General features: G+C 44.2%; 1 protein-coding gene across 1 annotated transcript in view; it reads right to left on the minus strand.

Moving 5' to 3' along the window:
• The window catches only part of LOC120057806 (uncharacterized protein K02A2.6-like), a 101,674-nt gene that overhangs the window by 26,140 nt on the left and 57,744 nt on the right, over positions 1-17,790 (minus strand). The window contains 3 exon segments of the mRNA XM_039006271.1: positions 4,363-4,699; positions 4,878-5,750; positions 6,457-6,476. Coding sequence (XP_038862199.1) covers positions 4,363-4,699; positions 4,878-5,750; positions 6,457-6,476 — 1,230 coding nt within the window.

Below are 17,790 nucleotides of genomic sequence, written 5' to 3' on the forward strand. Positions count from 1 at the left end.
CACCCCCTAGTCGACATGACAAACCACAGATAATAGGAACTGCTTCACAAAGAAAGACTTCTACGAGAGAGGAGTATCCCATAGCTAGACACCATTCGCTATAAATTATCGTTCAGTTTGGTCTCCTAAACAAGGTTCTAATCTCATTCTTGTTACTTAACAGAGTACCAAAACATTACCTCATCCAATGGCATATATCAATTGTCAATTCTAGATATGCCCATCTCAAATACACCCAAACCTGGACAAAATCACTGAAGACAGTGAGCCTCTTAGGTCATATACTAGGTAAAGATAAGGGCAACCTCAGAGGGGACACACAATGGTTCCAGACACTACCATACTCCTCCCCCCAATGAGAAAAGGAGGGAGTGACTGGCGTACAGACATTGTATGAGATAACTAACTGGTTCCCCATTAATCACGCCATCCCTTCACATGGTTTAGGAATAGTTACAGACACATTTCCATAAGAAGACAATGTTCCATTCTGTCCTCCTCCTCTTCTGATATTCTACATATCACCACATGGTTTAACATACATTGACATATGAAGACAAGCCTGACCTCTCCCCTCTCTGGGCCCCAAGTGACTAAGCCCTAGCTGAGAAGTGATAACGGCAACTGCCAACCCTATAGTCCAAAGGGAAACATTCTAATAATGACAAGTATCTCACAAGCATATTATGAAAATAAAAAATCTTATCTATGTTACCCAACTAATTCTGATTCATCCCCAACATTCCACATGGTACCTTACTAACAGTAGTTGCAGAGTATATGAAAAAATAAAAATAAATACATATTCAAAATGTAAAGATAATAGGGAATCAAATCCCTTCAGAAACTAAGTTTACAACCTTTATACCACAAGACAGAATTGCACATGTTTAATCACACAGAATAATACATTTGTTGAGTAAAATAAAAAATAACAGAACATATAAATGCTCCCTAAATTACAGGAGAACCAGTGTCTAAACACAGGCCTCATCACAACATATAGGACAGTCATCCCTCTAAGTTCTCATGCTCAGAATTGGGTTCCCCACTATCAGATATAGTCAGGAATAGGTCAGGGAAATCATTCATATACTGTGAACCCTCTCTATCTACACTGTCCAGTGAGAATATTTCACTGTGTTCACCTGATTGTCGTCCATCAATCTCAGATTCTTCATCTACAGCTACTTCATTTGCAAGCAAGGGCATAGTAAGAACAACATCAACCACTTTATTAAACAATGTCTTCACACAAATGATAATTAGAAACAGAGCAATCAGTAATATTAGACCATAGATGAACCAGTGGAAAATAGTCGCTCCCCAAGCACCAAACACTGACTGAACCCACCCTAACGGATTCCAGTCGATGTCAGGCTGGTGTTCCCTTTCGAGAACACCACTAAGCTCTTTCAAATGTTCCACTACAATAGTCAAATTGTCATCTCCCTGGGGTATGAATGTACAACAGTGATCTCCTATCATTTGACTCACCCCTCCTTCACGTGCTAGCAACATGTCAAGTGCCACCCTATTTTGTGTTGCCATGAGTCGAGTGGCTTGCAACTCTGGTCTTATCATAGAAAACCCTGCAGTTGTCACGTTCCTGACCTTATTTTCCTTTGTTAAACTTTGTTTAGTTGGTCAGGACGTGAGCTGGGTGGGTAGTCTATGTTATGTGTTTCTATGTGGGGTTAAATGTGTTGCCTGATATGGTTCTCAATTAGAGGCAGGTGTTTGACGTTTCCTCTGATTGAGAACCATATTAAGGTAGGCTGTTCTCACTGTTTGTTTGTGGGTGATTGTTCCTGTGTCTGTCGCACCACACGGGACTGTTTCGTTTGTGTTCGTGTATGTGTTCGTTCCTGTTCGTGCGTTATGTTATCTCGTTCAGGTTTGTTCACATCGTTTCTTGTTTTTTAGCTTATTCAAGTGTATTTCATGTCAGTGTTCGTCTCGTCAATTTAATTAAATCATTATGTCTTCATTCAACGCTGCGTTTTGGTCCGACCCTTACTCCTTCTCCTCATCCGAGGAGGAGGAATTAGACAGCCGTAACAGCAGTGGTCAAATTTACCAGGGATTCCAAATGATATCCTAGCCTATCCAACTCATGTGCATTCTCCGATGCCCCATACCAGGGGATTAAACCACGCCAGAACTTTTCCAATTTCGAGGATCGTCACGAGTCACTGGGGACATAATTGGATTGCGAGATGTCCCTCTTAATTAGTCTTAACCTGCTTGGAATGGTGGAATTCGTTTTTTGCATTACCACAAGGGATATGTTTAGTTTACCAAAAATACAGCACTCTGTCCAATTTGTGGGTAGGTAGAGATAGGCTTTATCACCACAAATCCAATAATGATCAGTAAATGTTGGCGAGCCAAATTGATGAGGAGAACGATCGTCAGTTTCCGCATCAATAATGGTGTTCCCCACCCTCAGTCTAATGGGGTATCCAGAACTGCATGTCCCCTTCTTCCAGCTACATCCTATTGGGAAAACACTATTATTGACACATGTTGACATTCCCAGATAGGATTCATTAAATTGTGGTATGGAAATATTGCTTGGGTTGTGACAATGACAGGTCCTAAATGTGGTTCGCCGGGGTTGTACTTGAATAGGTTCTAGTACATGGGATCTAGGTTCTAAGATGATTCTACTGCACCAATGTGAACAATCAAATCCCCCTCGTAAATCTTTTGTTGATGACAAATTACCATTAATGCATTTATCCCTCAGTGTTCTACCTAGTGAGGGTTGACCCCCTGTGTTCTCATTGGACAAGAGCACTTCTAGTGCACATAGAGTGTCATTAATGCTGACCTCTACTGAATACTGTAAGAATGGGGAGATCGCTGAATGTGGAAACATGCTACATACATAACAGGAGGTATTTCCTAACATCAGTTCAGTCTTTACTGTATAGTTAAAGCACCATTAGCTAACAGGGATGCATGAACAGGAGTAATACCTGCTATTGCCTCCCTACTGAGTGGATACTGTGCTCTAGATGGGCGCCTGGTATCTTTAGGAGTGACCACCATTGGCTCAGCTCCCTTTATTCTCCCAAAATCATACTTGTCCCTTGCCCATAGGCATTCAGGGACCCCTCTCAGGAGGGGTGAGTCTTCACTCAACAACATGATATTGGTAGAAAAAGACACCTGATCAACATCATGCACACCCCTCTCAGTTGGAGTTTCCCAACTGAGTGGGTAACAACTTGTCAGTGTGCTGGGTGAATAAGTTGACCCATCAGGGTGATGCTACAGACTGGGAGATGCGCCCTGATGGGTCAACTTATTCACCCAGCACACTGACAAGTTGTTACCCACTCAGTTGGGAAACTCCAACTGAGAGGGGTGTGCATGATGTTGATCAGGTGTCTTTTTCTACCAATATCATGTTGTTGAGTGAAGACTCACCCCTCCTGAGAGGGGTCCCTGAACGCCTATGGGCAAGGCACAAGTATGATTTTGGGAGAATAAAGGGAGCTGAGCCAATGGTGGTCATTCCTAAAGCATTCTACTCTGTCTGATTTTGCCAGGGACACATGTGGCACGCTATCCTCAAACAGGTAGAGCTCTTTCTGTGCAGGGGTTAGATTAACCCCTAAAGCACAGAAATCACTGCTACAGTATAAACCCTCACACTGCACTGGCTCATTCTGTAATGTATCACACAGCCATTGTTTCTCATAATGGAGATCTCTTGTCAATGGTGAAAAATGGGAGGTGCAATGTAAGCCTGCTTCAGACATGAAACTGCCCTCGTGGCCCCAATGGGTTTTGGCCATTGAGAAAACACGAGCAATATTGGGCACCTCATCATCAACATCCCATGCATAATACCAGTCACAAAACTCAGACGTTAACATCAATTGCTCCCCCCCTTCCTTCTCTTCCTCATGAATAACAGTTAAACCGGTTCGGCCACATGTTATGTTGATGCCAAGTTTACACAGGAGGTCCCTGCCCATCAGATTGACAGGACAGTGGTCAGAGTAGAGAAATTGATGTTGACACTTCTCCTCACAAAAGGAGACAGGCAGAGGCATAGTTACCTGCTCTCTGAGTGGGAGGCCTGAAGCCCCTACAGTTTTGACTATTTCATTAGACATGGGAGGTTTTGTCATAGCCTTGCAGTTAATCACAGACATAGCAGCCCCAGTATCAACAAGAAATATTAGTGACTCACCATTGACATAAGCCTCCACGGTTGGCTCTACTCTCGGAAGGGTGTGACACTTTAAAAACAAATGCTCTTGTTGCTCTGAGGATTTTAGCACAACTGTCCCTGTCTCCTCATCACGTCAATACACCTCCTCCTGTCCCTGTCCTGGATTGTACAGGGTTGTCTGTGCCGGCGGCCCCGTCTGCCAGGCTCCAGGTTGTCCTCTGCCTGGAGGGACTCCTTGTGGGCCCCACTGTTGCTGTTGCTGGACCCCGTGAGGTTGCCCGACCTGCCATTGATTGGGAGTTGGCTGCCACGTCTGTTTTTGGAATGGGGCTGTCCATGCATGTGCTCCTTTTCCTCCTCTTCTTGCCCCCTCCCTTTGGGCCCCTCTTCTCGGTCCGCCCCTGCCTTTGTTCCTCTGTGGATTCGTTGGCTCGGAGCAGTCAGCAGCAAAATGACCCGGCTTCCCACAGTTGTAACACTTGCGCACTCCACCCCCTTGTCCTGTCCCTGCTGGGGATGCACCCTGGTAAAACATCATCTGGGCAGCCTGTAGTTTCTGTGTATTCACTTTTTCTTCCTTTATTTTTTCTTCCTTCTGAGTACTTTGTTGTCTCTCAGCATGCTTGCAGTGCTGTACCACCGTTGCTAATGGCTCAGTCTCCCAACTGATGCAGGTAGTCCTCACAGTTTTCTCCAGGCCCGGTGTCAGACCCCTCACCAGGGCGTCTTTCAGCAGATCCCCATATACATGTTCCTTTGGTCTGATACCACTGTGTAACCTGAAACAGGTCTCAAGTCTCTTTCTGAAAGCCTCCAGGCTCTCATCTTTCTTCATAGTGCATTCTCTGATGGCAGTCCAGTCGGTCTTAGTTGGATACATCTCCACAATCCTGGCCAGCAGCGCCGTTATCTGGTCCTGATATGCGCCATTCTCAGCCCACAGGTAGTTGCAATCAAACTGTCCCTTCACATCCGCCCACCTGAGTCCCAGTTTCTTTTTACAGATATAGGCTATCTCAGCAGCAGATGGTTTGTATTGACCCACCAATACCCTCATTTCTGCTGAATATTTCACAACGTCCTTACTTGGGTCTGGTAGGTCTTCTACAATGTCTTTGATTTCATCATGTCTCCACGTCCTCTGGACATACACAATGGGGTTCCATGCTGCGGCGGCAGCAGCATTAGCATCATCAAGTCGAGGCTGTGGGTTGGGACAGGCCATCAGAGGGTATTGTCGATACATGTCTGATGCTGGGTTGTATGGGGAGGGGGTAGAGACACGCCTCTCCGTCCTGGCCCGTAGACGGTCCTTCAACAGGGGAGTCAGCTGGAGTGCCCCTCCGTCCTCACTTTCCTCACTGGAGCTGAGTGGAGGAGCCTTGAGAAAAGGATTGTTGATCTTTTTTCCCTTCTGGCGTGCTCCCCCCACTGCGGCTCCAGTGGGACTGGCCGGAGTCACTCCAGACCCTTTCAGGACTTCAGCCAGGCTCCGTGCCAGACGATCAATCACCGTGGTGTTGGGAGAGACAGGGGTGGGGCTGCAGGTTGTAGTGGTCTTGCATCCAGCGGATCAGCAGGAGGCGGCTGAGGAGGAGGGAGGTCCGGCAACACTGGGTAGAGAGTTTGAGAAGTACACTAGGGAGGGGGACAGTCTCTGTCATCATCATCCTTCCTATTCCTTCTCACTGTTTCATCTTTCCCCTTCTTTTCTCCTTCCTCAGTCTGAACTACCATATTCTGATAGGGTTTTCCCCGAAATGGGTCCTGTCTCTTCTTTCGTTTGTCAGCTTCCCTTTCCCATTTTCTGAATTTCACCCAGTCAATTTGATCCTTTTTCCCTAGTTTACCTTCCTTCTCTACCAATCTCTGTCTTATCTTGTCTAACAGCGTCACACTTAGTGTCCCTGTCAAAGGAAAACCACCCTCTCTATGCCATAGAAGTACCTGTTCCAGAATATCCCTACCCCATTTATCTACCATAACCTTCAAGGCTCCAGTAGGAGGGTCCAGAATGCCTGGTTCTTTGCTCCCGCGCGCACCCATGGCTCCTTAGTCACACACACACACACACAAACACAAAATCTCACTCACACACACACACAGGGAGAGAAAAACAGTTATAACAGAAATTCCTTAAGTACTCACACAGAACTTTAATGATCACCCACACAGGATGGTCAGATGCTCACACAGAACTGGTCAGATGTCCACACAGAACATCAGAACGTAATTGAAAGGTTACCCACACAGAGTCAACCTACCACGCCCACACAGAACGCTCCTAAAAACAAAACACTCACACAGAGTAACCCAGGGCATACCTGGCTAGCACATTTAAAATAATTGGAATTCACCACCTCTGAGGGTCACTTAGACAGTCACACAGACACTTTCAAAACAAGGCCCTTCTTCCAATAGGGCTTCACCAAGTACTGTGTTTCACACAGAACACACAGTCACCCTGGCCCCTCACCCCCACAGACCGCACCAATCCCCACTGTGATCAATTCAGTGTCAGGACGGCTCTAGGTCGCCTGCAACCGGACTGTGGCAGAGTATCTTTGAGTCCACAAATTCTCAGATTACTCTCCTCTGACTCAGCCCTGCTTACGCCTCCAAGGTGCCCCCCTCACACAGGAACACACTCAGAGCCCACGTAACAGAGGCTTTTGTTAAAAAACTAAACTTCTAGTGTGGTTTGCTCACCTCACCTTTTTTTCTTTCTTTTTTTTACTATGTTCGGGATGTGGTATACACTCGGCTCGCTTCCTCTCAGATCTTAGGTTGGTCCATTCCGTTCCCGAAGTGTGGTCTCCCTGAGATCCCAAGTTTGAGGGATCCCTTGTGCACGATTTACTAGGTCGTCAGGAGCGGTCACCGAGTGAAGATTCACATCTCATCCTCGTCGCCAAATGTCGTGGCAATTTCCTGTATTACCAAATGATGAGAGAGCAAACCACACACCAGTCAGAGTTATACTTAAACTTCACCTTTAATAATCATTAAGCTTTTGTAATAGCATTTGGCTTTCAACATTTCAGTATCTCGAATGAAAAGTTGAGTGGCCAACATAATGGCAACTGAGATCTTTTATAGCAAAGATCCACCCCCTAGTCGACATGACAAACCACAGATAATAGGAACTGCTTCACAAAGAAAGACTTTTACTTGAGAGAGGAGTATCCCATAGCTAGACACCATTCGCTATAAATTATCGTTCAGTTTGGTCTCCTAAACAAGGTTCTAATCTCATTCTTGTTTCTTCACAGAGTACCAAAACATTACCTCATCCAATGGCATATATCAATTGTCAATTCTAGATATGCCCATCTCAAATACACCCAAACCTGGACAAAATCACTGAAGACAGTGAGCCTCTTAGGTCATATACTAGGTAAAGATAAGGGCAACCTCAGAGGGGACACACAATGGTTCCAGACACTGCCATACTCTTCCCCCCAATGAGAAAAGGAGGGAGTGACTGGCGTACAGACATTGTATGAGATAACTAACTGGTTCCCCATTAATCACGCCATCCCTTCACATGGTTTAGGAATAGTTACAGACACATTCCCATAAGAAGACAATGTTCCATTATGTCCTCCTCCCCTTCTGATATTCTACATATCACCACATGGTTTAACAGATACATTGACATATGAAGACAAGCCTGACCTCTCCCCTCTCTGGGCCCCAAGTGACTAAGCCCTAGCTGAGAAGTGATAACGGCAACTGCCAACCTTATAGTCCAAAGGGAAACATTCTAATAATGACAAGTATCTCAAAAGCATATAATGAAAATAAAACATCTTATCTATGTTACCCAACTAATTCTGATTCATCCCCAACAAATCCCAGTTTGGGTCACCTAACAGTACGAAATCTGAAGGTAGATGGGGGCAATCAATTCACATATGGTGTCCAGGTCACAGCTGGGGGCTGAGGGGGGTCTATAACAAGCGGCAACAGTGAGAGACTTATTCTGGAAAGGTGGATTTTTAAAAGTGGAAGCTCAAATTGTTTGGGCACAGACCTGGATAGTATGACAGAATCTCTGCAGTAGATTGCAACCCCACCCCCTTTGGCAGTTCTATCTTGTCGGAATATGTTGTAGTTGGGGATGGACATTTCTGAATTTTTGATTGCCTTCCTAAACCAGGATTCAGACATGGCTAGGACATCAGGGTTGGCGGAGTGTGCTAAAGCAGTGAATAAAACAAACTTAGGGAGGAGGCTTCTGATGTTAACATGCATGAAACCAAGGCTTTTACGGTTACAGAAGTCAACAAATGAGAGCTCCTTGGGAATAGGTGTGGTGCTGGGGGCTACAGGGCCTGGGTTAACTTCTACTTCCTCAGAAACCCGGGTCCGGGAGCACCCCCCACCACCCCCACCAGTAAAAAAGCTGACTAGCATAGCTAGCATAGCGTCACAAGTAAATACTAGCATCTAAATATCATTAAATCACAAGTCCAAGACACCAGATGAAAGATACACTTCTTGTGAATCCAGCAATCATTTCTGATTTTTAAAATGTTTTACAGGGAAGACACAATATGTAAATCTATTAGCTAACCACGTTAGCAAAAGACACCATTTTTCTTAGTCCACCATTTTTTCTCTCCACCAGTAGCTATCACCAATTCGACCAAATAAAGATATTGATAGCCACTAACCAAGAAAAAACTTCATCAGATGACAGTCTGATAACATATTTATTGTATAGCATAGGTTTTGTTAGAAAAATGTGCATATTTCAGGTATAAATCATAGTTTACAATTGCACCCACCATCACAACTCGACTAGAATAAATACAGAGAGCAACGTGTATTACCTAATTACTAATCATAAAACATTTCTTAAAAATACACAGCGTACAGTAATTGAAAGACACAGATCCTGTGAATCCAGACAATATTTCAGATTTTCTAAGTGTTTTACAGCGAAAACACAATAAATCGTTATATTAGCATACCACATGTGCAAACATTACCCCAGCATTGATTCAAGGCAAAAAGAGCGATAGCGTTATCACCTCCAAAATATATTAATTTTTTCACTAACCTTCTCAGAATTCTTCCGATGACACTCCTGTAACATCATATTACAACATACATATAGAGTTTGTTCGAAAATGTGCATATTTAGCCACAAAAATCGTGGTTATACAATGAGAAAAGTAGCCAAACTGGCCAGAAAATGTCGGGCGCCATCTTGGAGAGTGACCTAGTTTAATCCAAAAATAATCATAAACTTGACTAAAAAATACAGGGTGGACAGCAATTGAAAGACAAATTAGTTCTTAATGCAATCGCTGAATTACATTTTTAAAATTAACCTTACTGTGCAATACAGGGTATGCCAAAGCGAAGCTACCCCAAAAAAAATGGCTGCTTATGCGTTTAACATTTTTCAACAGAACAACGATTTATCAGCATAAATAGTTCTTACTATTAGCTGAGCTTCCATCAGAATCTTGGGCAATGTATCCTTTCTCCGGTCTAATCGTCTTTTGGTCGAAAGATGTCCTCTTGTCCTGTCGAAATGGCCACTAACGTTCGGCATGTACTGGAAAAGTGTCCAACTCTTGAAAGTGCATCACAAAGAAATGCCAGAAAATCGCAATAAACGGATATAAATTGCTATAAATCGGTTTAAATTAACTACCTTATGATGTCTTTAACACCTATAACGAATAAAAACATGACCGGGGATATAGAAGTGGCTAAACCAAAGCTTGGAAGGAGGCCAGTCCGACGTCCACTCTGCGTCGAGCGCACGGCTGAAAAGAAAGGTACTTCCGCATCTTGGTCTTATATAAAGTCCCAGATTGCGCAATCGACCCCATTCAAATTGTCACCACTTACTGACATCTAGAGGAAGGCGTAGGCAGTGTTTGTAGCCCCACAGCATTCACAGGGACTTATAAACTGACCTGGGAACAGAGGCCAAGATTTCTGAAATCTCACTCCCTGGCAGGAAAAGTGCTGTAGAATGAGTTCTGTTTCACTCAGAGACATAATTCCAACGGTTTTAGAAACTAGAGAGTGTTTTCTATCCAATAATAATAATAATATGCATATTGTACGAGCAAGAATTGAGTACTAGGCAGTTTAATTTGGAAACGTCAAGAAAAAAATAGTGCTAACAGCTCCCCCTATTGACAAAAGGTTAACCTCTACATCACCAGAGGAACAGAGGAGGAGTAGGATAAGGGTACGGCTAAAGGCTGGTCTTCTATTACGTTGGGGACAGAGAATAAAAGGAGCAGATTTCTGGGCATGGTAGAATAGATTCAGGGCATAATGTACAGGTTGGACAAGGGTATGGTAGGTTAGACAAGGGTATGGTAGGATGTGAGTACAGTGGAGGTAAACCTAGGCATTGAGTGATGATGAGAGCGGTTGCGCCCCTGGAGGCACCATATATACCAGGTCAGGTCTCCGCATGTGTGGAGGGTGCGACAAAAGAGCTATCTAAGGCATTTAGGGTGGGGCTGTGTCCTCGACAGTGAAATAAAACAATAATAACTAACCTAAACAGCAGTAGACAAGGCATATTGACATTAGGGAGAGGCATGTGTAGCCGAGTGATCATAGGGTCCAATGAGCAGCAATAGGTGAGTCAGGGAGACGTTCGGTAGTCGTTACTACACTAGACGAGCTGGAGACACGTTTCAGAAAGCTAGCGGGCCGTGGTCAGCCGATGGGTCTTCTGCCACGTCGCAACGGAAAAGCCTGTTGAAACCACTTCGGATGATTACGTCGGCAGACCAGTCATGATGGATCGGCGGGGCTCCATGTTGGCAATAAAGGGTCCAGGCCAATTGGCAAAAGAGGTATTGTAGCCCAAGAATTAGCTGGTAGACCTATTCGGGTAGCCGGGAGATGGGCCTAGCTTGAGGCTAGCTCAAGGCTAACTGGTGCTTGCTTCGGGACAGAGGCATTAGCCAGAAGTAGCCACTCGGATTGTAGCTAGCTAGCTGCGATGATCCGGTGTAATGGTCCAGAGCTTGCGGCAGGAAGAATAAGCAGTCCGATATGAGAATAGAGAATAAGCAGTCCGATATGCTCTGGGTTGATATTGCGCTGTGCAGACTGGCAGGTATTGACCGAGCTGAGGCTGGCTGGCGCCCGAGTTAACGGTGATGACCGCTAGCAGTGGCTAACTGACTACTAGCTAGTTAGCTGGCGAGCTTCTGATGGGGGTTCCGGTTCTAAAGTATAAAAATAGCAGGTCTGTACCACATTGGGTGAGGCGGTTTGCAAGAGAGTATATCGATGGAAAGTGAGATTAAAATATATACGAAGTATATACGGAAGAAAAAAAACAGAGGAGAGCGATTATTTACACGTGACAAGACGGGACAAGACAAAATACACGTCTGACTGCTACGCTATCTTGGAAAATCATGTGTGTGTGTGTTTGTGCTATGCATAGTGTGCGTGTGTGAGTACGTGCGTGTGTGTGTGTGCATCTGAGAGTATCCACACCTGGGACTGTATAGCAACAGGACTGGGACCCACTGCACCTCTCTGACCTACGGTAATGACAACCTGCATGCTCCTGATTAGCACCAACAGGATGCCTACAGATGTAGGATTGTAATTTTAGACAGTTTGATAGAGCAGGAAAATAATCCTGCAGCAACAGGAAATGGGAATGATTATGTGGATTATAATGAATGGACAGGGGTTGATACATTTTTGTAGGGGTTGATACATTTTTCCTTAGGGCAACTCAAGTATGAAATTTGAAAGTGGAAATTAGAAACTTTACATGCCTTTTTAAAACTTAAATACACCACAAGTTTGCATTTCCTCTACAAAATTTGCAGCAACAAAAGTGTGATCAAATTAAGATCCTACATCTGTATTCACACACATAACACATAAAAGAAAGAAAACACACAAAAATGCATGCACGCACACACACACACGAACATGAAAGTAAACACACAAACATACACACAGTGACATACATGCACGAAGAGACATGCACACACACCTACACACACAGATACATAAACAGCCACGTAGGAATCCAGCAGTCTTTACCAGACTATTGGTTGATATCCCTCATTATGAGTCTGCATGCCAACTGAAAGAGAGATTAACACAGAGATTAGACAGATTCCAGACTGCTATCAACAGGCTGCATGCATCTACCAAACCTCTCTCTGCACAGACACACACTGGATGGATGTCTGGAATGGCAGACAAAAATTATAATTTAAAAATGATCATCCTTGGGATAAGACCAAAACAAAATCACAATGAATGATAATATGTGCTGAATTTAATTAAGTCAAGCATTATTAATTCTGATGGGGGAGATAATTTGTCCCTCTTTGGCTGCCAGAGGACTGAGAATCAGGAATCAAGGTAAGACCCAAGTGCAGACTGTGTGAAGTAACAATGTTTATTGTAGCCACAGGGGCAGGCAAACGACAGGTCAAGGTAGGCAGGGGTCGATAATCCAGAGCAGAGGCCAAGGTACAGGACGGCAGGCAGGCTCAGGTCAGAGACAGGCAGTGGTCAGGCGGGCGGGTACAGGGTCGAGACAGGCAAAGGTCAAAAACCAGGAGGACGAGAAAAAGAGAGACTGGGGGAAACCAGGAGCTGAGACAAACCGCTGGTAGGCTTGAACAAACAAGAAGAACTGGCAACAGACAGACAGAAAGCACAGGTATAAATACACAGGGGATCATGGGGAAGATGGGCGACACCTGGAGCGGGGTGGAGACAATCACAGAGATAGGTGAAACAGATCAGAGCGTGACACTGAGTGTATGTGTGTAGCCTGGTAATTAATTTGTGCCAATGGGGCACCTTGTAATGCTGGGTATCTTACTCCTCTCCCCTGTCTTTCCCTGTGACTGTCAGGACAGAACAGGATCCTACCACACACACACACAGTCACCCAGGTGGAAGGGAGGACAGACATGCAGTAGTCCCAGGGAGGAAGTGTCTGTTGGAGCACGATGGGTAATTATTATTAGCAGGGTCATTATAGCGCTCAGGCCTCTACTATACTCCATCTTTCCTCCTCTCCAATCTGCACTGAGCACAGTCAGTCAGTCCCTTACTTTCTCTCTCAATGGCTCACTCTGTTTCTGTTTCTCTCACTGTTTGTGCCCATTCTCTCTCTCTCTCTCTCTCTCTCTCTCTCTCTCTCTCTCTCTCTCTCTCTCTCTCTCTCTCTCTCTCTCTCTCTCTCTCTCTCTCTCTCTCTCTCTCTCTCTCTCTCTCTCTCTCTCTCTCTCTCTCATCAGTTCATTTCTGAAATGGCTTTATTGGCTTGCTGAAACACAATCGTTGCCAAAGCCTGTAAACAACAACAAACAAGTGAGCAGAAGCATCGATAAAAGTAATTATGAAAGGAGATGAATAGAGAACAAGCGATAAAGGAGAAGTATTTGCCAGAGAAATGATCTTACATACATCTCTGTGTCTCTCTGACAGAGAGGCTGTGTTAGAGATGCAGGCCCAAAGTCACATCCATTACTTCTCATTCTAGTTAGATGATGTATATCTATATATACTGTATTATGGAGACTAGGTTACGGTTGAACCAGGGTTAGGATTAGGATTGGGGTTAGGGTTAGAGTTAGGGTTAGGGTTGAGCCGGGATGTAGACATGAAGCTAGGTTTAGGGTTCCGGGTAAGGTTTAGGGTTAGAGTTAGGGTTAGGGTTGAGCCGGGATGTGGACATGAAGCTAGGGTTAGGGTTCGGGTAAGGTTTAGGGTTAGAGTTAGGGTTAGGGTTGAGCCGGGATGTAGACATGAAGCTAGGGTTAGGGTTCGGGTAAGGTTTAGGGTTAGAGTTAGGGTTAGGGTTGAGCCGGGATGTAGACATGAAGCTAGGGTTAGGGTTCGGGTAAGGTTTAGGGTTAGAGTTAGGGTTAGGGTTGAGCCGGGATGTAGACATGAAGCTAGGGTTAGGGTTCGGGTAAGGTTTAGGGTTAGAGTTAGGGTTAGGGTTGAGCCGGGATGTAGACATGAAGCTAGGGTTAGGGTTCGGGTAAGGTTTAGGGTTAGAGTTAGGGTTAGGGTTGAGCCGGGATGTGGACATGAAGCTAGGGTTAGGGTTCGGGTAAGGTTTAGGGTTAGAGTTAGGGTTAGGGTTGAGCCGGGATGTAGACATGAAGCTAGGGTTAGGGTTCGGGTAAGGTTTAGGGTTAGAGTTAGGGTTAGGGTTGAGCCGGGATGTAGACATGAAGCTAGGGTTAGAGTTCGGGTAAGGTTTAGGGTTAAGGTTAGAGTCAGGGTTAGGTTTGAGCCGGGATGTGGACATGAAGTTATAGGGCTAGATTCATTCAATTTAACCTTCGATAACCAATTGCAAAGCACAATTATTGGTTTTGTTCGGCAGTTGTCAGAGGTGTAACCAAGTGTCTGCTCTCGTGGTCATTGTCACAAAACCACACCAACTCGTGTTGAAAGTTCAGAACGAGAATGTGTAAGCCATATGAAAATAATGACAATCAAATTGAAAATCATTAAACAAAATAATAGGGATTTATATCAGCCTAATCGATAAAAGGCTGATTACGTCCCATACTCCAGTGTTTGAACTTAACACGGCTGCATGGGATTTCTACTAATTGGAATGTCCGTGATAGGTATAACGCCAGGAACCACTTGTGGATTTGACAGCTCTGTAATTCTCATGTTTACATTCAGACACGGGCTGCATCCCAAATGGCACTATGGGTAGTAAGGTTCCATCTGGGGCTCAACCACTCTCTTCAGATCTGCTGCAGGTGTCAAAGAAGAGACAAGCTCAGAGTGTTCAGTGCTCTGTGTGTGTGTGTGTGTGTGTGCATACATGTCTGTGTGTGTGTGCGTGCGTGGCTTGCGTCCGTGTAAGCGCGCAGCTGTGTGTGTGTGCATTTGTGTGTGTGTGTAGTTTCAAATACGTTTTTTTCAACGTGAGGGGATTGATTAAAGGCTGTTTAGGTAAGTAAGGTAAAGTGTAATGTGTCCATAAAGCAGGTGGCCCATTGTCTCCATTCACATACTAAGACCGGTGGAGGAAGCAGCCCGCCACTCAGCAGTACAGTCCTACTAGGGCTACCCCACACTGAGCAACAGGCAGGTAAAGCTCCTCTCTCCCCCCAGTCCAAGTCCTAATGTATGCTATGACCAGATCTGTTCTATTCCACAGCATGCACACACTCACAGATAGTGTGTGTATTATGTCTCTCGGTTGGCTGCATTACTCCTGTAGTGAAGGGATCATCAACTCGATTCAGCCGCAGGACAATCTTTTCTTCATTTCTAGACGTCAATTTTACCGCAAGAAGCCCAAACAGATATAATGTTAAACTGAAACAGAATAATTTAAACCTTGCTTACATTTATATACAATCACGTCTCTCTATTATGCATGGGAATACTTGGGGACATATTTTTTTTATTGAAATCACTTGGAGATGATTTCCTGGTATTTTTTGTCTATTACGTCCAACAAAAAATAAAAGTGTTTTTTTTTTTTTTGCTCAGAAGACTTGAGGGGCCAAATAAAACCCCCCACCAGTTGGGGAACCCTGCTATAAAGCAGCTTCACAGTGGCAGGATTCCAGGAAGAAGGCAGAGTCTGTATTCTAAATGGCATCTTATTCCTTATGTGTTCCGGTCAAACGTAATGCACTAAAGGGGATAAGGTGATGTTGTAGAAAACTCGATTCAATATTTAAAACAATAAAGCCAATTTTGACTTTGTGGCTGTGGTAACTAGTGGAAACCGCATTAACCTAACGCTAACCTTCAAGTTTACTAAACCAATCATGATAAGTAAAACCAATACATTTTTCCCTATCTTTGGGAGTATTTCATTGCCACGGTCAGTGACCCTGAGCCTCATCTTACACCTGCAATGTTTACAAAGAGCCCAGTGATAATGAAATACTGTATCATCCCAAAACGTTATTTAAAAATGTCAATTGAATCTAATTGAACATAAGGCTGATAAATTGGATTGGTGGAATGTGATATTTAGAGTATGGCTAATCCTGAGCTGGGCTGTCCAAATGTAAAATGAGCTGTTGGACCTAAACTAATTAGATATTTGCCAAATCCTCTTACCCAAACTGTGTTGTGAGGGTTCAGAGAGTGTCTGTGTCCAAAGTTGCACCCTATTCAGTATATAGTGCAATTATTTTGACCAGGGCCCATAGGCCTCTAGTTAAGAGTAGTGTTCTAATCTATCTAGGGAATAGGGTGCCATTTTGGACACAGTCAGTGACTACAGGCAGCGAAAATGACACAAGAGGCGAAATATATTTATAAAAGAAGAAATCAAACTGACCTAGAAATTAGTTTACAATGCCAGACAGTTTTATACTGTGGACAGGATCAGGGCTTGTTTTCACAAAGGGTGCTGATCTTGGATCAGTTCCACATATACTGTATGTGCACATACATGTATCGTATAAATTGTGATCTCAAAGGCATAACTGATCCTGTATCAGCACTCCTACTCTGAGATGATTGATACATACGGCCCCAGGACTTCGTGGTCATATGGAGGTTACAATGGAGAACCGAGTAAAATAAGTATCACAATAAAGAGAGTGGGAGGAGTGTAATAGGTAGTAAACCCAGAATGGAGGGACATGTGATGCCTCATACAGGCCTCAACTGTTTTTATACAGAGAGTGAATGAAAAAGAGAGAGAGGAGTGAGATAGAAAGATGGTAGAGAGATAGATAGAGGATAAAGAGAGAGAGAGACAGTCAGACAGACAGAGGAGAGAGACACACAAAGGAGAGACAGAGACAGAGAGAAGAGGGAGCGAGAGAGACACACATACAGGAGACAGACAGAGAGAGAGAGAAGAGAGAGAGTCACACACACAGGAGAGAGACAGAGAGAGAGACAGAGAGTCACACACACACACAGAGGAGACAGACAGAGAGAGAGAAGAGAGAGAGTCACACACACATACACAGGAGAGAGACAGAGACAGAGACAGTCAGAAAGACAGAGAGAGAGACACACACACACACACACACACACACACAGGAGAGAGACAGAAAGAGAGAGAGAGAGAGAGAGTCACACACACAAAGGAGTGATATATAGAGAGGGAGAGAAAGATAGAGATGGATAAGTTAGAACCAATTGTTTTAAGGAACCAAAAGTGTTTTATAAGTCAGCATAAGTGATACCCTACCACCCTGTGGGATACTGAACCAGCACATCATTGAAATATCATCATTCAATTGCCGTCATTTTATAGGCAACATATTCTTGGAAGGCGGAAATTTTTCAGCGCATCCAATGGTAATGAATGTAAAGAGTAAAACTTGTTAATTTTACAAGTTGACCCATTACCATCCCAAACAGAATAACAAATAGGTCACATTTTCTCCTCTAGCACTCCCTGGCTTCAGGAGAAAATAAAATCGAATTGATCTAAAACTGTGCTGCTCTCTCTGCCTCCGCCAGGTCCCGACAAATACACTACAGGGGTTGTGTGCTCAGTGAATAAAATGTGAATAAATATCATATGAAAGAAAGAGGGAAAAAAAGATAAGAAAACTGTTGATTGCTGCTCCTTGATTCATATTCACGCTGCAAGGCCATCG

Source organism: Salvelinus namaycush, chromosome 13, assembly GCF_016432855.1.
Source record: "Salvelinus namaycush isolate Seneca chromosome 13, SaNama_1.0, whole genome shotgun sequence".
Classification (NCBI taxonomy): domain Eukaryota; kingdom Metazoa; phylum Chordata; class Actinopteri; order Salmoniformes; family Salmonidae; genus Salvelinus; species Salvelinus namaycush.